At 37.1% G+C, this 27,112-nt stretch overlaps 1 protein-coding gene across 27 annotated transcripts in view; it reads right to left on the bottom strand.

Annotated features, from left to right (window-relative positions):
- The window catches only part of Sox6 (SRY-box transcription factor 6), a 557,563-nt gene that overhangs the window by 52,246 nt on the left and 478,205 nt on the right, over positions 1 to 27,112 (bottom strand). For 21 of the 27 annotated variants that reach the window (XM_010615190.3, XM_010615191.3, XM_010615182.2 and 18 more), the window contains 2 exons: positions 24,236 to 24,461; positions 20,985 to 21,172 (listed from right to left, as the gene is read on the bottom strand). In XM_010615190.3, the coding sequence (XP_010613492.1) occupies positions 20,985 to 21,172; positions 24,236 to 24,461 (414 nt within the window). The remainder of the gene's footprint in view (positions 1 to 20,984; positions 21,173 to 24,235; positions 24,462 to 27,112) is intronic. The other 6 variants (XM_010615183.3, XM_033764124.1, XM_010615186.3 and 3 more) reach the window with 1 other exon arrangement.

Below are 27,112 nucleotides of genomic sequence, written 5' to 3'. Positions count from 1 at the left end.
TGCTATGGAGGGATTTGGCAAAATCATTTCACCGTCCAGAAAAGGAGCCTACTTATGTAGAGTTGCTCAGGTTACTTGCTGTGTGCAGTGATAGGTCGTGCCTCAGTATGAGAATTTTCCTTATCCGGGGGTGAGCTGAAGAACAAAGAAGACTACGGTTCAATTTGAAGAGGTAACTTTCGTTGTTGGAACGCTCAAGTCGGCAGCTGTAACACAAGACACCTCCACAGGTTACACGTGAGAAAGGGGCACGTGTGGAAACGCGTAAACACCAAGCCCCCACCGAAGTTTAATTACAAGAGAACTGGAATTGGCAGAGTGCGATGAAGGAAAGTAGCTGTAGTTTAAATACAGCTACAGTGTATCTGCTGTATCCTTTTTAAACATCTGGGTTTCCAATTATTTACTGAACTCGTGTAAGAGTTATTTGGGAATACTGCAGATGGTTATAGAACAGGGACATGCTAACTGTTTTGTAAAATACTTCCAGGATTGAACTCTTGCTAAAATCTCGAACAACATGAGTGAAAACTGCTGTGAGATTATTATCTTTTAGTAAATCTGTGAAAACCATGAAGATGTTAGCATGCTAAGGATACATTCTGTAAACAGCATGCTAATTAGAGTAGCAGGCAATATTTTACTAGGATCTTGCATTTGCGTATTTTTGAAGGTTTAGTTTATTTCTTGTACCTGACTTTTCTTTCATTCTTTTTTTCTTTGTGATATTCAAATGCTTAAAGAGATTAAATGAGATTAAAAGAGGATGGGCATATTTAGAAAAGGCTGCACATCTTGTTTGAAGATTATTACATAAGCATGTGCAGAGATCAACAAAGCTTTCAGGACAGTTTGTTCCCTTGTGTAGTCAATATTTTTCCCTTTTACTCTGAGTGCAAAGCTTAGGAGCAGATGTATTATTCTTATACCTAGGTCCATGTTTTAGTTTACTAAATTCGCAACCCTTTGTTAGGCTCTGAGGGAAACCACACTGGTTAGGAGGGGTGACAACAGAGTAATCATTATGCCATGTTCTTTCCTCCTGTTCCCACTTCACCGCTACAATTCTCTGATTATTGCAGTCTCAAAAAATGTGCTGATCACTATCGCTGTGTGTGTTAGGTGACTCTGCCAAGCCCGAGAAGCTACTATTGCACATAGAGTACATTATGCATGCGATGTAGATGAGGTATGGGCTCTCCACATATAGGCTGTTTGTTATCAGAAAGCCAGCAAACAGGAGGGACTGGTACAAGTGCTTATCATTCCCTTCCCCTGTGTCCACAGATGGTAAAAATAAATACAAATACAAATATAAGTCACCTGATCCTCACAACTGACTCTCCCTCACACAATCCTAAAATATTTTCAGTATAAAGTATATTTTGGGCAGAGATTTTACTTGTTATTATTAGGAGAGAAAAGGTTGCTATCTCCACATTCAGAAGTTAGACAATGAAGTGCAGTACATCGTAGGTCATGACGAAGGTAGAGAATCCACCAACTTTATTTCTCAACATAGAAGTCAGTCTTCAGGTTGATGTTTCAACAGTTTAAGTATCAAAACTATAATAGAACTGGAACTGAATTTATGATATAGTTCATAAATTAGAACTCAATCTGATAACTCACGTTTGGAAATTAAATAGTAACATATTTTAAAATGTGGGAACTGAATTCCTGGTCTGATTCAATGTAATTAAATAATCATTCCTGTAGAGTAAGAGAAGGTGCTCAGACCACAGGTTAAAATTTCTAAATGAAATAAAATCCCTACCTTAAAGGAATCTAGTAATGCCCATCAATAAACAAGCACATGTTCATTACTAAATTTTAGATAGTAGTTCTGGTCCCTCTTCATCCCCTGACTAGGCCAAGAGAGACCTGGAAAATAAGGCAGAGCAGGATTGAAGGCAGAGAGGTTGTTCACTCAATCCCAAAGGCATCTAAGGAGGATTGCCTAAAATGAGTTTGTTCAGTCTCAAGAGAAAAAAACAGTTACAGTATTTATAGAATATACAACTTATAGGAACATTAAGCAGAGTTTTTAACTCCTTGCAGGATTCTAATGGTACTGTCAAACCAGTTAATGACTTAAGAACATCATGAGGATAATAATTATACAAACTATAAAAGTTTTTAAAATATAACTCTTATTTAACTCTATTGCAAAATTTGATATTTAGAGAAGCAAAACCTCAAAATAGGATTAAGTCCGCTTTTTCAGTGATTAAAATAAAGTTCATATTCAAATTTATATTATTATCAAAAGTTTAGCTTTCCATAGCTAAAAGTGATGACAGTAAAGGTAGCTATAAACAAGCAAGCCAACAACCCCGCTCTTCAGGCTGGCTGGGCTTCTTGCCTATAAGACTAGTATGTTAAAGCCTTTCATTTAAATAAGGATTTAAGGAGTTGTAGATTCTGTTATTGGTAATATGGCATCAGACCAAATAAATGTACAAGTTTTAATGTAAACATAATCTGTTTAGAAACTGTTTGGCTTGAACTATTAGTCTCCACTTGAAAAATAGTTAATATGTCTGCACTACTGACATTTGCATTTTCAGTTATTTTAAAATTCATCATCCATTGTTCTAAACAGTCACATATCTTGCCTTCAGGACAAACTGATTTATCTCTTATAGTAAACATGATCACATTCCTTGATGCATGTACACAGCATTTCACAATCTATCCCCCTTTTAAGCTCCCCACCTCTCCTTTCTCCAGAGAGAAAAGTGGGTTAAAAAAAAAAAAGAATTGAGGGTAAGGGATTTAGCTCAGTGGTTCTGCCACCTGCTTTGCAAGGTCCTGAGTTTGATCCCTGGTACAAAAAAAAAAAAGGAATTGAGAAATGTCATATACATGTACTATCTCGTCATGATGAATGTAATCATAATGTACTACAAATAGGTACCAATAAAAATAATTATTAAAAAAGGCAAACTGATTTAAATGCAAAATTCACCCTTTAATATATTTCCACAGGAAGACAATATTTAATATTCCCTCAAACACTGCCTTTACATAAATTTTTCTCATTAAATTACCTTTTAATATTATAAAAGTTTGGGGAAATGACACTGAAAAACCAGTTTTGTGCAAAGCCACACGAAATTCATTAACGCATAGGGTTTTGACCTCATTGTTTTGCATTAATCAGTAAATCCACCTACACTTTACTAATTCTCATGTAATTCTCTGAGAAAAAATAATATTTCCTATAAACTCCAGAAATCTTCAATAGGACAGATTTGGCTTGAAATAGACTTCACTTCCTTTCTACAACCTGTCCTTTTCACCACCACCCATAAAGATGATCAGCAAAAAAACTGTTTTATTTATGGAAAAACAGTGAGGACACACTACTATTTATGCCATCAGCCTAAGGCAGCTTTGAGTCCACCTCATTCCAACGATATAGGAGGCAGGAGGCACACAGCATAAAGTGTACCTTCTAAACAGAAATCATTAACCCAGTGTCCCTGCCCCTCACACAACAAACACAGCCTGTACCCACCATGATGACCGTCAGCGCTGCAGGAACTGTGAAGCCCTTTCAGATCACTGCCTCATTTGTAAGACATAATCGACCAATCATAGAACACAATGAACATACTGAAGAGTTCAGTAAGATAAGACTTCCTCAAAATTCCATAGACAGTAACCTGGAAAACAGGATTCTAGCTTTAAAATCCAGGATGAATTTCTTTTAATATTTTGCCTGACTTAATTTATGAGACTTGGCTCAGTTTTAGGTATAGGCGACCAAATCAGGAAGATCAGCATCCAAGCTGGCTTCCAGAGCTTTCAAAGTCAGTATTTATTTTCTAAATTTAACTTTCTGAATTTACTTAAGTCTAAGACTTTACTGCACAGCCATTTAATAAATAAAATCAACACTAGACTCTGAATAGATTTGTATCCGTTGTCTCTCAGTCCCCTGATCCTGTGCTACCTCCTTCACATATGGGAATTCCTAGGCAGTTGAGGGGCAGTCTTGCTGGATGGAGGTGCACACCCAGGAGCTCCTGAGACTGTGCTGATACCAGTAACACGGGAGCAGGATAGGGAGAAGTGAGTATGGCATACCGTGTCCTGTCAGAGAGAATCTAGAAACAGCAGCTGCTTTCTGCCACTACTAGAGTTTGGAGAAAAATCATCAGTGATCAGAAACTTCACCCTAACTAGTAGTAGGATATAAGCCTGCAGAGAGGAGAAAAGGAAAGAGTGAGAAAGGGAAAGAAGAATGGGAAGGAGGGAGGACAGATAGTACAAAGGAAGAAAAAGAGAGAAATAAACCCCCAGACATATAAGGAGATGGAGACAGAAATACAGACTGTGAGCAACAGACCTAGAACTTCAGAATAGAAGGCAGGGGAGAAGGGGGTAGTGGGGGAAAGCAACCTGGGATTCTCCTAGGGTCCAGTAAGAAGTAATCCTCTTATAATATGACTTTCCTCTGCCAGAGGAAGGCTAGACATGTTCAAAAACGCAGAGAGACTCGGAGGAAAATATTCTATTCCCACAAGAGTAGCTACTACTGGGTTGAGGATTTAGCTCAGTGGTTCAGCCACCTGCCTCCCAAGAGCAAGGTCCTGAGTTCGTTACTGGTCTATTGTCCGAAGTATGCAAACAATGAATAGTGACAGAGCATTTTAGGCTCAGTGTTAAGGAAAGAGGAAAGAGGAAGCTCTTTCAAGATACTGGTCAGAGTAACCTACCATGTCTACAAAGAAGATCCAGTATTTGCAACTAGACTTGTCTGCATGGATTCTCAGTGTTTTTGTTTTTAATTTGTAATGAGGGATAACAGCAGCTAATAATAACCCCTACCTTACAAGATTTTTGTGAAAATCAAATGAGACTTTTCTGTAAAAGTATTTATTAATCATCAATGCCTATAAATTACGTTATTTCAATTTTTAATTTTCAGTCTAACCTTGAGCCTTCTCACTGAAAAACAATTACTTACCCCTCTTTCCCTACAATAAGAACTGGATGGAAAATAATCAGCCTTGAAAATCAGAGATCAAAAATGCCTCCCGGTCAGTCTATCCTTAACTTACCTGCCATCACTGTTCTCTTGCTCAGTGGCTACTCTGTAAGGGAGGTAAAGCAAGGATAGGCCGATTGGAGCTGGCATTTTTGATCTTCAGTTTTCAAGGCTGATTATTTTCCAGCTAGGTCTTGCTTTGGGGGAAACAGAATTAGTAGTTTGTATAGTTTCTACGTGAGAAACTGACGTTCTTCAAGTTCATCTGTATGGAAAAATGCCCTTAATTTATCCCAGCCTTTCTGTGAGGCTTTGCAAGCCCTTCCAGCTCCCCCAAATCTCTCTTTCCACCCAGCCACGAATCCATAGAGCCTCCTTTACCTTCACATGTTTAAATGACCTGCAACTTGTCTCACAAATCTGGCACTTGGACCCTATGTGGTCTCAGTTCCTTTTATATATCTATACTGTCTCCCAAATCAGACTATACTTTACTTCCAGGAAGAAAAAGAAGAGTCAATACTCCTCTAAATCCCAAGCATCTAACATATGCTCTGTGTATAGGATGATGAACACTTCCCACCTAACTTCATGTTCTATGGTTACAAATAGCAATAAGGAAACCAGAAGAACATTTACTTGTGTCTACCTTACTTCATATTCGTTATTTTATTTAATCTTTCCCACAGCTTGTATGGTATGTTCATCATTTTTGCCTTCCAAAGAAGTACACAAAGGCATTCAAAAGTAAGCAACAGGTCTCAGGAAACACAGCTAGTAATATATGTTTTGTTTAAGTGAAAAGATCATTAATTAGACTATGAAGGCAAGAGCTAGAAATGGCTAAAAGGATTTTGTTTCTTCTTCCATTCCTGGTGTTTGTCTAGATCTGAGGAAATCATTTGTGGCAATCAAATCAGTGGCCTAGAATAACAAAAATTAAATTTGCTATCAATCTCCCTTACAGGAATTTTACTGTGATCAGAGGATTCAAATTCTTAGAAGAATCAACAGGTTTTGATAAACCAATAGGATTTTTCTTAAATGTAAGAGATTATTAAAGTGTTTAAGCTTTTCACCATTTTATCTCATTTTACAGATGGAAAACTTGAGATTAATATTAATGTCAGTATTTTGTCACCAACACATGCAAGAGAAAAACTCAAATGTATAGTCTTTCTTTGCATAGACTATTTGATCTTCAGTAAGAGAAAAGAACAAGTTAGAGTTGTTATCTCTGTTGAGAACAACTGCGGATACATACAGAAAATGTGAAAAGTAAGACCACTGAGCAATATATTTTATATGCTTTGTGTTTTTTTCAGAACTAATACTGCTGACATCACTTATAGAAAGATATAAAGAGCAAATCAGGGATGTACCAAAAATAAAAGCAACAATTTTCATCCATAATGGGAAGAAAGTACTTTGGAAAATTGTGATCTCAGTTTCAAATGTTAAGATTGCAAACTGGATCTTAGCGAAAAGTGAACCTGTGCCACAGTGCTTCCACTGGCACCTCTTTAACAAACAGATTCAAGACAATGCTGAGAAGAAAGCAGTGATGGAAAGAACTGTATAAAGTGCATCCCTATATAGAATTTTCAAATATTCTCTCCATGGGCAGAACCTATATCTACCAGCTGAAAATGAAAATACTCCTATATAGCAATAACTGCCGCCATCAAGAAACATACACAGACAGACAGACACATGGTCCAGCAGCCTCACCCTGCCAGACAGTTTCACATGAACTCCCAGTCACACAGATTCAGGAAGAGACGCAGACATAGACCCACAGATGTATGTACAGATTCGCAAACTCAGACACACAAGACACAAAGAGACGCTGTCCATACGCAGACACAAAGAGGCACACAGTCAGAGACACACACAGCCGGCACCATTACCGCAAATATTTAGATGCAGAGATAGCCACACACTGGCAAACACACACACACAGGGATCAGAACAGCACACACCGGCAGACTCACACAGATTTACACCCATACTGAGGAAAACACACACGAACACTCCAGGCCATGCACACACACACACACACACAGCATACTCACATGCACACACTCATTCATGCAGGGCCACACTCAGGGCTCCCCACAACATGTGGGCAGGGAATGGCAGTTGGGAGGAAGTGAAGTCTATTTGCTATTGCAGAAAGATCGCGGGATTTGGCGTTTGTAAACAGTAACTCTGAAGGATCTGAACTTTAACACTATCTTGTTCACATGTCAACAAATGACCTGAGCCCTTGGGACCTCACTGTCTATCTGTAAAGGGGAATATGGAAAATTCTGTTTGCAAGGTCTGTTAGGATTAAATGTAATTGACAAATGTGAAAAAAATCCTTCACAAACAATTAAAAATCCTGACATTTCCATGTTCTAAAAACTGCAACTGACAACTAAAGTCTCCTAGGAAAATAGTGATATTACCCACTTCATACACTGCTAGAAATGTTTAAGGAAATCTTTAAAATTTTTGAATTATTGCTAACTAAAATTCAATATAAATACAGAAGATTCTTTTACTGGCATCAATCTAAATGAGTTAATATTATATTGAATACCAACAATGTATTGGCCATTCCTAAGAAAAATGAATATTCCATTTAACTGTATACTCTGATATATCCAGCTCCCATATACATTATGTGTCATATATAGCTTCACTACTGTAAGAATTATAACATAATTATATAAGCAATACTAAGACTGAATTCAACATTTTGTGGCCACATGATGGTTCAGGATCATTACACCAAGATCATCTTAGGACCACATAATATCAGCCTGGAACATGGAGTCCTGATTATACAGAACTGAGTGCAGGGAGATGAAACCTGGCCTCAGTCTCACCAACACCCTACAGCTGGATGTGAATAATTGCTTAAGTTCCCTCTGCTTCAGTTTCCTCATCTGTAAAATGAAGGGCTGCCCTAAATGATCTGCAAAGGCTCTTTTAGCTCTTATTCAACTAATCTTATATGTGACAGGTTAAAAAAGTGCTGGGTATTGATATACCCACTGAGAAAACACTCAATGTATTAGTTTTTACTTTTATAAAAATGAAAGTGTCTAATTTATATCTCTGTAGGGAAAAGACCGATTGTCACTAGGCTAGGTAAACCCTGTCAACTTATGACTGTAAGACAAAAACATATTAGAACAATTTTTAGGGTATTCCTAAAGTCTACAGACAGAGAAGATATCAGGTTCCTAATTCCCAGAGCAAAGCTCCCTGAAGAAAATGCTCAAGACATATAGAGGCAAACAACCACAAAATGGGACATTAAAGTCCAAACAAATTAACTTAGTTTAGAAGGACAGTACCTTCTCCTAGCCCAGCAAATCTATAGGGATCCAATACCCAAAGACACATAGACAGTAAAACAGCACAGTATACTTTCAAGTGGCAGCTTATATTTCTCTGAGAAGTGCAAACACAATTATTTATATTCTTTGTAAGACTTAGGAGATCATCGCTTTTGTCTAAAGAAGCTTGGTGGAAACATGAGGAAAATAGTTTAGAATCGACTCAGGTTTTGTTGTTGTTGTTGTTGTTTGTTTTGTTTTGTTTTTTAGTTTATTGGTACAATCTAGGTATACAGTACACTTACATTCATCACTGGGATTTTGTACCTTTACATGACAGATCTCGGTTCTCATTTTTTTCCCATACCCTGCCCTCCCTCCCGCCCCCTTTCCCTTTTTACAAAGACTTCGTTTCCATTTTTTCTTTTTCTCATTTTTTTTTCTTTTCCCCTATCCTTCCCACTTCTCCTACACCATTAGCCCTTTTCTTCCTATTTCACATTATCAGTTATACAGTTTAGATATTATTTACACTTTCCATTTTTCACACCAGAGAAACTATTCAGTATTTACACGTGTGTCCTATTTATTTCACTTAAGAGTATGGCCTCAATGTGCGTCCATTTTCCTATGAATGACTCTAGTTTCTTATTCTTTATGGCTATCTACTCAGGATTCTTAAGGTTGTATTTTAAACTGTACTCAACTTCAATGTTCAAATTTTATTAGGTTTTAGATTATGATTTGTCACTCAAAAGGTCTGTCTTATCTCTAGAAATTCATAATCAAATGACTTCAAACCTAACGTTTTGTTTTAATGATAATCATAACCATATATTTTTCTTCAACATTCTTTTGTTGTTGTTGTTGTTCCAGGGATGGAACTCAACACCTTGCACTTGCGAGGCAGGCACTGCAAACACTGAGCTAAATCCCTGGCCCTCTTTAACATTCATTTTAAAAATTACTGAAAAATTCCTCACATGTTCTTAGGCTTTTCTCTGCAAACCAGATATTTAAAAATTGTATCCAATACCAAGTGCATTCTAAAGTGCACCTAAATGGAATAGACCTAATTTGGAAGTTGAGAACTCTTCGTGAATACCTCTCTCATGTCTGAATGTAGGGTGATACAGATCTAAGGCACTTTAAACTAAATGAGTGCTGTGTCCTTGCTCTGCACTTCGGTTGTCTTTCTACTTGAAAGTCCTGCTTCTACACCAGTAGTACCAATTTAAGATCCAAGGGTAGGAATGCAAGAATTTACAGTGAATTTTTAAAAAGTTTAAGTGGAGTTCCACCTACAGAAATGGCCTCACAATTCCTATAAATGGAGAAGGGAATGGATTATTGTTTCACTAATAGGTTAATCCTTCAACAACCAAAGGAACACTAAGCACTATTCATCATAGATGAGGAATCTTAAGCTCAGAGAGGCCACACAGGTAGTGACTGACAGTAAAACCTGAAGTCCAGGTCACTTTGAGTGTATTTCAATGGTTCACAATTACCTAAAATGATAAAATGTACACTATCCATGGCAAAGATCTGTTTCAGTCTGCCCTTTTAATCAGTTACGTGTTAAATCCTAGACAAGGCCACTTACATGGATTACTCGATTGAATCATCGCAACAAACTTTGTGCATGGAAGCTGTTACCATTCCTCAGCTGAAGATATAACCTTAATAAAGTGGATGGAGAAGCTAGGAAGGAAAGGGAGAAAGAGAGGAAGGAGAAAAGGGGGAGGAGGCAGGAAAGGAGGAAACATTTACTAAATGCCTAACATGTGTATAAGATATTTTTAGTTTGAAAAATACAGGCAATATTCAAAGACGTTATTTATATTAATATCCAATGAATTTGTAGTTATTTTTAAATACATATTTTAATGTTTCAGTTGTGATGTAATCTGATAAATATTGATAGATATATCCTGCTTAAGTCAAAACTCTCTGGGGTCTTTAAATAATTTTTAAGAATGTAAAACGGTCCTAAGACCAAAAAAGTGAGAACAGCTGGCCTAGAAGGATGAAGGTATCAGATCTAGAAGGATTAGAAAATATTTGCCATAGTGAAAGGTATGTTATACAAAATCTTTACAATTAGTGTGCTCCATACATATCAAAACCAACAACCCTTCCAGAAAACATATAAAAAATTATTACTATATGCATTGAATTTTAACATTTACACTTGGAGATTCATTAAGTTCCTATGGCATTTTGACTTAAAACACTTGTAAACAAACTGAAAGCTTTATGCTTGCTTCTACCTTCCACCTCACCCCCCAAAAGTATCCTGAACCTTTTAAATAAATTTGCACCATTCTTTCCATTTAAAGAGCAAAAAAGAAAACAGCCAAAGAAGTTTGTTGTTTTTTTATGAATTAGGCCTTAAACTAGTAGCTAGGCAACCGATCAAGTAGCCCTGACAACAGAAATAAAAAGAATTTAATGATTACATTCAGCCAGGAGACTACACATAGCACTGCATATTTGCCTGCATGTTACTGGTTCAAATGAAAAATCCAACATAATAAAACTTATGTTTTTTCTAATTTTATAGCATTTTTGATCTGTGTATGTTCTTTTAGAAAAAACACTAGTATAAATATAGCTATTCATTTCAAAGCAACATTCAGGAAGCACATATGTCTAGGTAGATTTCTTTAGCTCATGACTGCAACATTCAGTTCATTAAAATTGATGTTTGAAACTCACATGTGTGTCTTGGCTTAGATTTTAAGTAAAATTGCCCTATCAATCTCACAGAGATGCAGGGAACAAATGAGATGAGGGAAGAGGGAATGCTGGATTAAAGTGATCTAGAGCTACCTTAGTCTCCTCATCTGTGAAAAAGGAATAACAGTATTTACATCCCCGAATTAGGAAGTGTTCAAGAGTAATAATATACATAATAATATTTTGAAGCAAAGAAACACTGTTAAAAATAAGACTTGTGCTACAAAGAATCCTACACAAAGTTATTGTTTTCTTAAACTATTTCTCTGCTTTACAAATGAGGATAATTACAGTTAGAATTTGTTCCCTTACCATAAAGCCTCTACCATGTTCCACACTCCTCATAGAACAAGCTGTTATCTTGGGTATAGACTGGATGGGAAAGTCCTGCAACTGAAGATGCTTGTCAACTGCTCACAAAACGATAACCATGATTAATTAGTATCTTGCATACCTTGGAAACAACAAAACTTCACTAATCTGTAAGCTGTGTAAGTGCTCATTCATTGCAAACACACTTTGCTAAATAATTTGCTCACAACTCTCTTTCACTTATTGTTGTACAGCTTTATTGATCCTCTGTCTAAATTTATCCTGTCATGCAACAATGAACATCTGAATCAACTGTGTAAATAACAAGGAGCTCTGGCAATTGACAATGTGAGGCAGACAATATCCAGAATATTTTTCTTTTCCTGTAAGAGGGAGCAGTATTACATTGGAGTAGTGATACACCATTCTCAGATTTTGCAAAGTATATGAGAGGAGCAAGAATCTATACTTGTAAAAACTGAACAACAGCTTCTTGAGTGAACAGGAACAAGTTTACAATGTGCCTCCGTGATTGGATTATTATTTTCCTTTTTAATGTGATTGACAAAATACCATTTTTGCATGAAAAATGCATGCAGTTATCAAGCATCAAACTAAGTATTTTCAAAAATCGTAGATTGATTTTCACTTTTGTGGAAATATATTAAAGAATACATTCAAGGATAGGGGCATAAGTTCCCTACAACAATAACATACTCATATTTGAGTATTATTATCATGTTGGCTTTTGCCAAATCCTAGTAGATAGCTAATAGACACAAGTTACTCTGAGAATCAAAAAATAAAAATACACATGTAAGACTTTCTAACAACTTGTTAGCATCTCACCAGCCTTCATTTTACCTTAAGATACTGTGGCCCCAAGGAGCAACAGGTCAACCTATTCACAGTACTGGAGCATGTTACACAGAGAAAAATTAACAAAAGTCATAGCAAATTTGAAGAGCTTAAAGATGTTAAAGTGAGAAGGTGATCTCACTGAGATCTTGACATGAGAAACTAAAATTAGTTAAGCACCTTCTGTGCAAGTTATATGCACTGCATTTGTGTCTCCTCAAAACAATCCTTCAAGGAAAGGATAAAACTACCAGCACGTTGTAAGTATGATCACTGAAACCCCGAAGTAATTTACTTAGGTTACACAGCCAGAAAACAGTACAAGGAAACTTAGGCCTAGGATTATCGAAGCCAAAAATCCAAGCTCACTTCTATCTACTTTGTGGCCTCCAATTCTACTGGTACTCTTGACCTACTTCCTTTGTTTCTTGCCTATACCGGTATCATTTTCTGTTTCTTGACTGCTGTCTTTCCAGAGCCAGGACCTGCGGACACCATGGCAGAATGTCCTATTCAGACAAGTGTACAGAAAGCAGGGAGCTTTCTGCTTCACAGCTTTGGTTTATTTTGGTTTATTTTAATTGTATTTATTTCTCTCAAAGTTTAAGATTGCCAATGTAAAAAGTGTTTTGTAGGTAATAAGTTTAAAGATGTTTTAGAAAATAATACATCTGACACTGTTGTTGTGATGGTGAAGGTAGAGTGTCAACCTGACTGGCTTTTTAACTCACCCAGGGGATTAGTAAAGCGCACTTCTGGTTTGAGTCAGAGGTGTGACCTCGCTATCTGATCCCTTGTCCCCTTCCTCTGTGTCACTGTTCCCTTGTTCTGTCTGCTTCCCAGACACCATAAAGTATCTTTGCTTTGCCACACCCTGCTGACCATGGATTGAATCCATTGAAACAATGAGCCAAATTGAACCTCTCCTCCTTTAAGTTGTAGGTACTGAGTACTATGTGACGGGAAAGCTAGCGAATACAGTTTCGTGGGTGGAAATAAAATCAACTGAGAATTAGGAAGGTGGAGATTTAATTCCTTCCCTGCCAAAAATTCACCATGACTGCAAGTAAAATTTTTTCCCCTTAAGACTCAGGTTTATCATCTGTAAACAGAAGTAACTATACCACATCAAATATAGTATTTTGTCCCACTCTTCCACTTAACAGTTTTAATTCCATCCATATACAGTAAAATTTTGGATTGTGAGTAACTTGTATAAATGTCCTAAAAGGTGAGCAAACATTTCTAATAAATGTTAACCTAAAAAACAAGAGATGTCTTGCAATACGAGTAGTACACAACACCAAATGTCACATAATCACCACTGAGCCAGTGGTTCTCTCTTTCTCACTGCAGGATTGTGGGTGATGGTCTCCCAACAGAAAGAGGTTAAGGAGGAGATCTCATCTGTAGAGGAAGAGGAGGGAAAGGTGGGGGGAATCACTCACTTCCAATGAGATTAAGGAGGTGTGTAAATTGTCAGGAACAGTGAAAATTTTTGTATAAAAGCACAGCCCCAAAAGAGCTGTAGAAGTGAGAACAATGAATCTGTTTAATGACAAAGCAATGAAATCCCCAAAAGGAGGCAAAAGCAATAGGTTCCTTGTTAAAGTTGCATGAAAAGAAGAAGATTCCATTGAGCCAGTAGGTAGCAGTGACTCCATTACTGACACTGATAGTGAAAATTTTCCTAAACAATAAACCTCTTTCTCATACCAGCTGTGAATGTTTTCAAAGGTAAGTGCAGGTGACTTTATTTTTCTTTATACATTATATCTTCTTTATTATTTTGTATTATAGTTCAGAATTGTAGTCACTTTTACATGAATTCTTTTGGATTGTGGAACAAATCATCTGAGGTTCTATTATTTCTTATAGGGAAATTCACTTTGATATACAAGTGTTTTGGATTACAAACATGTTTCCAGAACAAATTATGCTCACAAACCAAGGTTTTACTGTACCTTATAGGCAGGTAGAGTATGATATTCTATCATTCATAGTTCATTTTGACACTAATGAGGTCAAGTATTTTTCTTAAACAATTCCTAGATAAGGGGAATAGCAGCTCAGGTCTAACGAACATACAAAGAAGTGCTCTAATCACCAAGTCAGCAAACAAACATCAAGGTTGGAAAAGCTACAGAACACATTTTAACATAGATCACTTCATTAAGAAGGCCCTCCCTACCTCTCCTCTCTTTTAGTCAGATGCCCTTAGTTTAGCTTTAAGGCCATTTAGAAGCAGCTTGATTAAAATTCTGCCATTTATTGTCTCAACTAAAATATTCTGTATCTCAAGAGAGGTCAGAACAACAAAATTTGGTAAGCAATTAGCCTATAATATGATCTAATTGCACTGGCACTTAGCAGACATGGAGATGGCTTGTGGTTCTTAGTGCGAAAAGCTAAAACCCAGGGCAGTAACTTATATTTCTGCTGGTAGGACACTCACAATTCATGCATAGAGTCTATGTTGAAATGATGGAGCATAACAGCTCCCAAGGTGCCGTTACAGTCTATTGTCCCAACAATCTATATATTTAACAGACCCTAAGTACCCCATAACACAACCAACCAGAACAACTCCATTGGTGCCGTTCTGGCCAATCAAGTCAACAATGTTTCCTTTTAAAATGCCAAAATAGAGATTTGCCCAATAAAGTGAAACACACCATGAGTAAATATGTATTCATATGGACACATAAGTAAGCCTGTATGTTGTGTAAAGACACAAGCCTCCCTACGCCTGTGTGGTAAATGTGAGCCCATACTGATGATACATGCAATGTCTGTCTCATACATATCTAATGTTCTAAATGTAACATGCAACAGTGGACACTTGATGTTCTGCCCATATCCCTCTTCAGGGCTGGAATATTTATTCCCTTGGATGCTGGGAATGCTGTTGGTGGCTAGCCCTCAGTTGCTGGCCCTATTTAACATGGCCTCCGCTGAAAAGAGTCACCTCACCCAAGGTCATTTCCTCTCCCCAGGATAGCCCTCATCAGAGTTGACACAAGTACAGAGACTCCACTCTCCTATCTCAAATTGGGATGATCCTGAATGGTCACGGCCACCATGACGCTTCCTATGGAGATCCCTGTGGTCTTAGCTAAATCACAGCACAGTACTGCTTTTACCATTCCCTTCCACAATAGCAGAAACATTTCCAAATGCAACTGCCACTGAACTCCATCTCTGGTCTGCTTACCAACCAATCCAAATATGTGTCCAAATACAAGAGACAGATGCTTAATAAATTATAAAGTTTTGTGAAAGAAAAACTGTGAAACATTAAAACTGTATTATTGACAAAGAACAATTTTTAAGTCTAATTTATGGGTCTCTATAAGGAAACTGAAATACTAATTCTGAGGTGGATAATTCTGAAGACAGTTAAAGTCAATTTGTCGTAATCCACTTTCCAAGCCTATTGCACATTGTATAACTACCCCCCGCCTTTATGGTACCAGGGATCAAACTCAGGACCTATCTGTTGCAAGGCAGGCACATTGCCACTGAGATAAATCCCCACCCTACTACCCTTTGATTCAGAAGAAAAGTACTGCCATAGACCTCATGAAATTAAGCTGGATATTTTCATCAAAAGAAAGCTATGCTCACAGGAGTCCTACAGTACTGTCCTTAATTTATTACTACAATTGCAACTGCCCTAACAAACGAGGATAGATATCCACTCTAGGCACTAAATAAAGCCTACAAAATCACAAAATGTAAGCTCAAAATCGTGACATTATTCCAGACAGAGAATGTATTAAGGACAGCTCTTGAATATACTATATCTAAATATAATGGACTTTTCCAGTGTCCCAAATTCAACTGCAGTAATCTACTGAGACAGTGATTCCCTTCAACTAGGAAACCAAGGCTTCCTGGTTCAGTAGAAACCACTTTGCAACTTACCATTAAGGGCTCAGTTATTTTCAGCATATATTTTAAGTGAAATTGTAGATTTAGTTTATTTTTTTCCATCATTAATCTTAGCTGTCATTTTTCTCCCATGTACTACAAATCAAAATAGTTTTACTATTTCTAATCTCAGTCTTCCTCCCAAATGAATTAAGAAAATGTAATTAGAAATAATGTAAAATTAATCTGTAGAATTTGAAATTAATAGTGTCCATATTTGAACTTGAATTGATGATACAAATTCAAAATTACATGGTGCTATGCACTGAACTTTGACGTCCTCTCAAAATCCACAGATTGAAGCCCTAATCTCCAATGTGATGGTAATTGAAGGCAGGCATTCAGAAGTAATTAGGGTTAGATGAGATCATGAGGGTAACTTGTCTTAGTTAGTGCCCTTCTAAGAAGAGGAGGTGACCAGAAGTCTCATTCTCTTCCACGTGAGAACAAAGCAAGATGGTGGCCATCTATAAGCCAAAAAATAAATAAACAAACAAATAAAATAACCCACACAGGAACCTGACCATGCTGTCAACCTAATCTTGAACTTCTAGCCTTCAAAACTGCAGGAAATAATTTTTGTTGTTTCACTACCCAGTTTATGGTATTTCTTGTAATAGCCTCACCAAGAATAGCAAGTTTATGTGGGATATGTTTCAAAAGGGTATATGAGGCTTTGTCTCAAACAAGTGATGCACCATGGAATTACTGAAGGTCTCCAAGGACAAGCAGATCCTCAAGTTTAATAAAAAAAAGTTGGAAACATACTCAGAAGACATGCCAGGAACTAAATCATGTTCTAGCTACCACGAGGAACTTGGCAGCCAACAACAGAATATCCTCCTCCCTTTCCGCATAATAAAACCTTTGCAGAAAAAGGTGTTTTTTTGTTTTTTTTTTTTTTAAAGAACATTGTTGTCTCCTCATATCTTGGTGCTTTCCAGGGTTTTTTGTTATGTGTGGCCAATTATAGTCTGAAAATATTACATTAAAATTATAGAAATAAATCATTTAAAATTTTAAATTGCATAGCATTCTAGGTAGAATGATGAAATCGTACGTCATCCTACCCAGAATGTGAATCATCCCTTTGTTCAGTGTATCCAGCTATATATACTACCCATCCATCAGTCACTTAGATCAAGTGTTTAAATATCATGGCACTGTGTTCAAGTAACTCTCAATGCCTATATCCTTCAATTCATCCCATCGCAAAAGCATTATATATTCCTCTTCATCCCAAGAAGATGAAGGTAAGTACGATACAATGAGAGAGGGAACATATAACATTTCTTAAAATACTTTATAACTTCTGTCTTATTATTAGTTGTTATTAATCTCTCACTGTACCTAATTTCTAAATTAACTTTATCAAACATGTGTCTGTTTAGAACAAAAACATAGCATATACAAGGTTTGATACTATCTTCCATTGGGATCTTGAAACATATCTCCTGCAGGTAAGTAGGGATAACTGTGTTTGTTCTACACATTTCAGTTACTCGTGGCTTCCTTTAACAGTAACAGAAACATAAGTTAAGGGAGTGCCTATGCTTTGCCAGGAACTAAGCTAGGTGCAATCATATATATCTTATTTTAAAATAACTTAAATTATTATCCTCATTTTATAGATGAAGAATTTGAGGTACAGAAAGGTTAATCAACTTGCCAAACTCAGTTACTACTGTTCCAAGTGGGCACATACACTTTTAAACTCATTAATGCTTTCTTGTCTATGCCAAGAAAATTTCTGAATCACTAATAATTGTTACTACTCAAAGAAAATTCCTGAATAATTAATGGTAGTTAATGGAGTAAAGAGAATGATTAGCTTTTTCACCATATATCTTTCTGTACTATTGAAATTTTCAGTAAAATATAGCCTTCATTTGAAAACTAATAAAAATAATTTAAAAGATGGAATTTTTTTTTAAATCACTGACATGCTTCTCAACTTAATTTTAGGATAAACTCTTTGAAAATTATAAAGAGGTAGTTCCTAGAACATATACTATTTTCTTTCTTTTAATCTAATTTTCTACTCAGAATCCCTGTGCCAAAACTTACTCACCCATGTGAGTAAGATCCAAAGCAGGATCTTAATATTTATTCACATTAAAATTAAATGTATTATTTCATGGTATTTTCACTGAGTGGAAAACTACCTTATATTTTAAAATGACTATCTCTAATATCACAGCAGCAGAATATGTTTAGGGCCAAAAGTTTCCTTCTCTGTGGTACTGAATGGCACCCTATCCACATCCATTTATAAAATCAGCTTCTGAGGAGCCCACTGCCAAGGTTCCCACATGGGAAATGGACCACATCATTACTGAAAAGAAACTTAATCTCAAGTGTACAACAGTGTATGGCTTAATAGGCACCGAAAGTCACACCACCACATATATATGTACATATATGGTATATTTGGCTTTGTCTCATAAAAGTGATGTGCCAGGGGCCTTCTCAAAGTCTCCAGAGACAAATAAACCTTCAAGTTTATCAAGGAAAGAGTGGACACACATCAATGCTAAGAGGACACAAGAGAAGCATGTGCGCATGTGCAAACACACACACACACACACACACACACACACACAATGGCAACATCAGTAATTCAGTACAGTGAGGGTAAAATAAAATTCCTTACTAAGTTTTGGGAAGTCAATGCTCTTTCAGCACTAAACTTTCTAATTTGTGTGAGGGATTTGGCCACACATGCTTTGCGAGTCCTATCACAACTCCATCCTCACAAACTCCTGCGTCCCTTGATCCTAGCTGTCTCCCAGTGGGACCCATGAATATAGCAGAACAATCAAGAATTACAAGTTGATTTGCTGTGTATTCTACTGAAATGAATTGAAATGCACTCCCCAAAGATATATTAAAGTCTTAATCGTAAGTACTTGTGAAGGTGAAGGTGACCTTACACTGAAATAAAGTCTTACAGGTTGTAATGAAGTTAAAATAAGGTTACAGTGGATTAGGGTGGGCCCTAAATTCAAAAGCTAGTATCCATTTAAGAAAAAAGAGATTTGGAGATGCGTGAATGCACACACACACACACACACACAAACGCATATGCGCACACAAACACACAAAAGGCAACTCTGGAAATTGGAGTGAGGCAGCTGCTAGCCAACCAAAAAATGGCAAAGATTGCTGCAACTGGCAGAAACCAGGAAGGGAGGATTCTCGCGACAGCCCTGCCAACAACTTGATTTGAGATTGGCCTTCATTTGAGAATTGAGAGAATAAACCTCCATTGCACGTAGTAAGTTTGTTTGTGGTTGTTTATTCATTCTAAGAAATTAATACATCCGTGTTTTCAAACCACCATGTCACTATATCTTTTGAAAAGGAGACACAGGAAAATAAACACCCTGGTACAGCTACGTATTTGAATCCCTGAGTAACAGCGCACAGGGCCACATACTTCTGACTTCTTTAATATGTAAATTTTAAAATCCTTTTAGGAATTAGAGAAACTACAAGTTTTCTTCTGATTAATGGCGATTCTTCTATAGTATCTCATTCTAGAATTAACAAGGACTGAAACAAAGAGGAGGCTCTGGACATGACTTCAATGATAGTAAGTAATATCTTTAGCCATAAAATGAATGGAATTCTTTTTAAAAATTACTCTGAAACTGCTACCAAAGACATTACCCATCAAGGTATTCAATTGTCCTCAAATAGTCCTATCCATGCGGGGAAAAAAACTCACAATTTAGCATTAGGTGAGTACTTTTGTCTCTTAAAAAAAGGCATGCTTCATTCTATCAGATAAATTAGATAATCAACACTTTTACCCTACTACAACAGCCCCTGGGCTGGTCTCTCTATTTCTACAGGAGCCAGAATAATTGGCTTGCACATCGGTGCCCTGAGCAGAACCTGTCCAGGGATTCCCATCACATGTAGGATAAAACAAAAAGTCTTTCCATCCAGGGTCTACCAGGTCTAAAATGCTTTGCCCTGGGCCATTGCATTTACTTCATGTCTCCTCCCTGCCTCTTCTCTCCAGACACTCTGGTAGCAAGGCACTGTCCGAATGTTTTCATTGAGGTCTCCTCTATTCAATGTCACTTCCCCAGGTGGTTCTTACCATCCCATCTAAAGTAACCACCCTAGCACTTCCTACTCCCGTAACTTGCTTCTATTTTCTCTCATGGCATTTATTTACCCCTTGATATTACATGTTTAGTGACCTATGTCTTTAAGGTTATGTTCCTCCATGAGAACATAAGCTGTATGAGAGCAGGAATTTTAATCAGATTAACTCACTCTGTTATCTCCAGTACCTGATACAGAGTCTATCATAGAATAGATAGCAGATAAATGATTTGTTGAATCAAAAAGTAAATAGATGCATTCTGAAAATTATTTTTTGACCTAGTTGATCGGAAACTTAATATTAAATTTAATGGTGAGCTATGGTATCACATTAGCCTTCACTGTAATTATATATGCTTCTTTCCTTTTTAATACTCTGATATGCTATTCTTATTCTATTAACATCATATGCACTCTTTATTATAGCACATTTCTAAGTATTTCAGTATGTGATAGAAACACTGACCAATAGATTGGGTGCTCACAAGGCAAGCCATGCTAAGTGGGGACAGGTGTATTTGTTAGTCAGCAGTAATGCTTAAATGACAAATTTGCATAAAATAAGACTGCTCTTATGCTAACAACCTAAATCTTGGTCTGCAGGTCAATCCTTGAAGGCCTGGAAAGAGTCAGGTTACAGTCAGCCAATAGGTCTAGCAGAACCAGTGAAAGAGAGGAGCAAGTGTTACCTTTTCATTCCTGCAGTTGTTCAGCCCCATATTATTCATGGAGGACAGTTTCCCATCAATACCATGTGGCTGTTGCTGCTGTTGCTCCCGCTGGATCTGTTCTCGCATCTTCCGAGCCTCCTGAATGGCTTTCATCACTGTATCCTGATCCCCAAACAGGGCAGGGGAGTTGAGACTGGACAAGATATCTGTATACACAGGATGCATTATTAGGGTTGAATTCTTTAAAAGTACTACTACCATCCACTCCCCTGCAAAACTGCGCATTCTCTGAGCAGAGGCATGTTTGTCATTAAGAAATCTGCACCACACTGTGCACAGAGCACAGAAAGCCAGGGCAACCAAGCCGTGTGTGTGTGTGTGTGTGTGTGTGTGTGTGTGTGTGTGTGTTCTTTTTCTTTTTGCCTTTGGAGGATATGCCAGCACCCCACTCAATGGGCATTTTGTTTCCCCACCTTCTAACAGTTGAAGTTTCTTAGATTCCAATTGTTGTGTATCTAATAACTGTTCTGACTGTACCCACAATTTGTGTATAACATTGCTTCCTCTGTGGGGAAGCAGCAAGGAAATAAAGGGAAAGGAGACCAGGCTCCCCATAATGTTTGGTCTACCCATGCAGGAAAGCTGTTTGCGGCCCAGCAGAAAAAAAATCTTTGAAGCTACATGTGTATTTTAGTGACATCTGTACGTGTGTATTCATGTGTCCACTGGAGGAGCGAGGGGGCAGGAAAGGAATACACCACACTCTCCATTCCCCAATCGCTGGCTGGTTAATGAAGCATTCTTCCCATCACGCGGCCTCAGTTATTTACCAAACGAATGACAACCCATTCCCTACCCCCAGCTCGAACACCCACTGCTCTCAGCTTCCTGTCTTCACAAAGGCAAGGCAATATATGTGGGAATGTTTTTCACATAAATACAAAGACTCAAATAAAGTGAGGATAAATATTTGCTCTCATTATATTTCACAAAATGCAGAGACAAAAATTCAAAATGACTAATTTTTCTTCTTATCTTGCATTTTTACCATGGGTAAACTGAATAATTTCAATGATTTTTTTTCCAACTTTTAGACAAAAAGAAGGCAATTGTTCGATGATCAATAGGTTTTAGGTGCTGCGCTGAATTTTAACACGATCCACTTGCTTGAGGCCTAGTATGAGCATTTCATAGCACATGTGTATGGCATGTGTGTGTATGAGGGGAGTGTGGGCACCTCACATAGCTATGGACCCAAAGGAAACCAGACTACTGTCAAGCGACATTACATGTCTCATATGGGCAATGCATAGGTACATGCATTTGAGTTTAGAAAAAATTTTTCAAGATTATCAAAATGCTTTTTAAGTAGGTTATTTTTAAAGATATAGAAAAATGCTATTTTTAGAGCTTTTCTGACAAAAAAGGCCATTTTTGTCCAATACTACCTGGACAAGAGTGCTGTCTAACTACAGGTGCTATTACTTCAGACCATCTGGCTCATGACCTAACAAATACAGTCTGCTGAAGTCCCACAAGAGCAGGCAAGGCCAATGACACAGTCATCTCTGCATCTCAAGAGCCACAGTGCCCTGAAGAAATGCTTTCCAAACAAAATACAGAAGTGAATTATAGGAGGCCATTTCCAAAATTTCGCCTATTATTTATCTTTCTGTTGGCTTTTTTGCTTTTCATCTCAAAACATCTAAAACTACAGCCCAGAGTTATTCTTCATATTCACATATGAGAAATGTTTCACTCTCTCTTCTACACAGACACCACTAACTTGAGGTAAAACCCTCTGGGTCTGTAAGTGAGAGAGACATCCTGACCCAAAATAAGAACAGGCTGCTGCCCAGATCCTATTGTCCCAAATTCCAATGAGGAAGATTTACATCTCCTTCAAAAGATTCACTTAGACCCAGCTCAGTTTTGCAAATATCCCTTCTGTGAGTTTATAAAGAAGACTGGATTGTATACGAGGACCCTGATTCTACTCCTGCTTGGGCTAATTAATAGCTACAGAGCAGTGGTGAAATCATTCTATCAGTAAGAACCACCACAATTCACATTACCCATACAATGAGCATAATAACAAAATGATTGTGAGAAACTAAATGAGATAAACTATAAATGGCTTATACATCATTCTGGCTAATAGAGCAAGAATTCCAGGATTCAGGACCCAATAATACAAGGAAGGTAACATAGTGAAGAAATGCTAGATCTAGTCCCTAAACCCCCCGCCTTTTTTTTGGTACTGGGGATCAAATTCGGGTCCTTGTGCTTGCAAGACAGGCCACCGAACCGCTGAGTTAAACCCCCAGCCCCCTAACCCCTTTGAATCTCTTTTGTATTTGGAAATTAAGAAACATACAGGATGCAGTAACAATAGTAATACTTTCTGACATTCTCCTGCTAAGTGCTTTCATAATCATAGTTTTATTCCTTGTATATATTTATTTACCCTAATCTTTTAAACCTGAATGCATCCTATGTGCTAAACTCTGTGCTAGGCACTTTATATGCACTTTTTCTTTTAATTTTCATAACAATTTATAAACTAGATAATATTATTCCCCTTTCATTGTGATTTTTTTTTTTTTTTTTGTACCAGGGATGGACCTCGGAACCTTATACTTGCGAGGCAGGTAGTGCAATCACCAAGCTAAATCCCTGTCTCCCCATTTCAAAGATTAGGAAATGAATTCAAAAATATTAAATAATTTTCCCAGGGTCACACAGCTAGTTGGTGAAGGTTTTCAGTCCCAGCTTGTCTCATTCCCAAATCTATGTTTTTTCCTCTCATGCTTTATATACAGAGAGATGAATGCCCCTAGAGACGCTAGAAGTAAAATTTTCAAAGAAAAATTTTTTGTTGTTGCTTGTTTTAGCACCAGGGATTGAACTCAGGGGCTAGTGCATGCTAGGCAGGAACTTTATCACTGAGCTATATCCCCAGCCCTGCAATTTTGCCTTTTTGATAAGTAGCTTTAAGGCCAGGTCCTGGGGTCCTTGAAGAGATATTCTAGGGGCAAAGCATTGACTAAATACAGAAATTCCTAAGTCTGTGACTCACTGAATCTAACCCATCACCATAAAAAAAAACCCACTTCAGGATCTCTATTATGACATTTTCCAAAAGTTCTAATCACCCAACATACTAATTTGAGCTATGTTTAAGTGAAAAAGTTAAGAGTGTTATCTTTTACTAAGAAGCACATTGGAAAAAGGATCAGTCATCACTAAACAGGTTTGCTTTCTTTTACCTAATTCATAAGTCTCTTCCTGGTGTTGACTTTTCCATTTACCTAAAGAGGATCCTCTTCCCAAGCTTCCTCCAATGGGGCTGGGAATGCTGCTTTTGTTTGGCAGATTGACAGGGCTGGTTTTGCTGGCTGGGAAGAGGCTCTGGGTGGGAGATGTTGGGGACTTTATAGGCTCTGCTGTCTTGGGTCTGGATGAGAGATTCAGCGGCTGTGCTGCTGCTTCATCCTGCAAGAGTTTAACATAAATAATTATTTTTAAAAAAGACAAATGAAGCACATTATCACTTAGTAAGCCACAGTTATTTTACACCTCAGAGACAATGCCACATTCTCCTACAATAATAACAAAAGAAGCTAATTATCTACCTCCTTGAAGATTCATCGGAAGGAAACCTCATTAATTTCCCTGTGTTATGCTTCTATTTACATTAACTGTGTAGTTGGATCATTCTTTTTGCCAAATTAAAATCTGAATTAGCTCACATTACAGCTTAATTTCCTAATGTGTTTTCAGGGATCTAAATTAACCTAGGGCATTTACAAAGAATTATTTAAAATTTCAGTAGCTCTGTAGTGCTTTTGTTATTCTCTCTGAAAAGTTCCAGTAACTATAAATAGTCTCTGCAGCTAATTTTTTAATATATATTTTAAATCAAACAATTGCAAGTACTTAAAAATGGAAACATGGAAAGCTTCCTTCTGATCTCCAGGGACCTGCCCAGAGAGCCACACACCACACCATGGCTTCTATGTGGCTTTCTGGGTGTGAGCTCTCTTCGTGGTCAATATTCTGGTCTCTACTCATGTTTAAAATTAATTTTGGTTAAAAAAAACAAGCACACATTATAATTATGTTTTACATACTATGCTACACACAAATTATTTTTCATATTTAAAGTGATGTCTTGTTATAGTCTTTGCTACATATATTTACAGGATGTCTATTTTAAGATGCATATCCCTCTACACTGAACACAGTATTCAGATATCTAGTTTGTAATTAGTTCATCCAGGAGCTTGAAAGCTAAGCTCCTTGCCTTCATATTGTCTCATTTATCCTCCCATAAAATACCTGTAATAATACTTCTACGATTCTAGAAATTTGGTTATACTATGAGCATATTTATTCAAACATCGAGTTTTAAGATCTGCATTACTGTGTTCTAAAATCAAATCATCAGCAAATGTTAACTCCTATTTTACTTCTGAGAAGGCACAGAGAAATTGCATTTAATATCATTATTTACACAATAAAGTTTGATAACAGAATATTCTCTCCCTTGGTAAACATGTGATCTCATTGGATCTCTATTTCTTCATCTGTAAAAAGAACACCACATATTAAATGACAGCTAAGGTCTCCTCCAGTAAAATATCATTGGTTAAGGATAAACAAAAAGAGACACCATTAGTTCCACTGCCTACCTCACAAGCACAAGATCCTGAGTTCAATGCCCAGTACCAAAAAAAAAAAAAAGAGGGAGATGCCAGAAAATATTTGAGAAGGAACATTGGAAAGAGAAAAATAATATATCAAGCACTGGGCTAGGCATTTTCATACCTATTAGCTCATTTAGCCATCAATAACTCCATAAATCTGGGTAGTGTTATTCTAAATGTATAAATGAAGAAACGAAGACAAGAAAGATTAAAAATCACTTCTTCAAAGTCATACACAGAGGAAAGAATTCAAATTCTAATTTACTGGACTCCAAATCTCAGATCCCTTTTCTGCCAAACTACCAGAGAAAATGAGTCACTTGGGAGGGCATGGTGGTACACAGCTGTAATCCCAGCAATCAGGAGGGTGAGGCAGGAGGATTGCTTCGAGTTCCAGGCCAGTCTGGGCTACACAGTGAGTATTCAAGGCCAGTCTGAACTACATAGCAAGATTCTGCCTCAAAGCTGCCCCTCCCAAATAAGTCACTTATTTGATAATGCAGTAATAATCTTAGGCTTTTGTTAATGTTTTATTGCTTTATTTTGTTTGGTCTTGTAGAAAATAAGCAACCTGTCATAACCATGTTGCAATATGCTTTTATCTATATTTAAAAATTGGACATGTTCTTAAGAAACATGGTCATGTCCATTATGGATGTCAAAATTTTCTGATTTGCTTAATTGCATCTTACTTCCTTTTGCCCTTACTTCAAAAAATATTTAGACTAGCTAGTTCCTTTATGCATATCTAAATAATGATGTACAATCTAGGTATCTGGTTAGTCTTCTCCATGTGTCTTTTATTTGGAGTGTACTGAGATTCAAAAATATCTGAGTTTAGACTTTTCATTAAATTTGGAAAATGTTCAAACATTTCTTTAAATATAATTTTCTGTTCCTTCCTCCTTCTTCTGGGGCTCCAACTGCATAGATTAGGACATTTAATGTTTACCAGTACTGATCCATCTTTTTTCTGGTTCATTTTGGATAGTTTTATTGTTATGTCATCAAGTTCACTAATTTTTTTCTGCCATGTGTAAGCTGTAATTGGTGTATTTTTCATCTCAAAGACCGTACTATTTATCATCTCTGGACAATTTGTCTTGCCTATCGTACTCATATTTCCCTCTATCCTCTTGAGCATATGGATTTTATATCTTTTTCAGCTTATGTTCCAGTGTATTACTTATTTTTATAATTCAATGATTGCCACGTCTGACGATGTTATTGGGCATGGACATCGTCTACAAATTCCCAGTAGAGAGAATCCATTCCCAGCACGCATCCCCATTTTCAGTCCTGCATTAGCCAGATAGAAACTCTTCGCTGAGCATTAGAGTAGGGATAATAAAAATAGCCATAGGCAAAAATGCACAGATTCCACTACTCTCACACATAAGAAGCATAAATATTTCTCAGATACATATATATATATAT

The sequence above is a fragment of the Fukomys damarensis genome, unplaced genomic scaffold, assembly GCF_012274545.1.
Source record: "Fukomys damarensis isolate Sample0158 unplaced genomic scaffold, DMR_v1.0_HiC HiC_scaffold_16, whole genome shotgun sequence".
NCBI classification, from domain to species: domain Eukaryota; kingdom Metazoa; phylum Chordata; class Mammalia; order Rodentia; family Bathyergidae; genus Fukomys; species Fukomys damarensis.
Note: the sequence above shows the minus strand (reverse complement) of the source record. Positions and strands in the feature narration are given on the sequence as shown.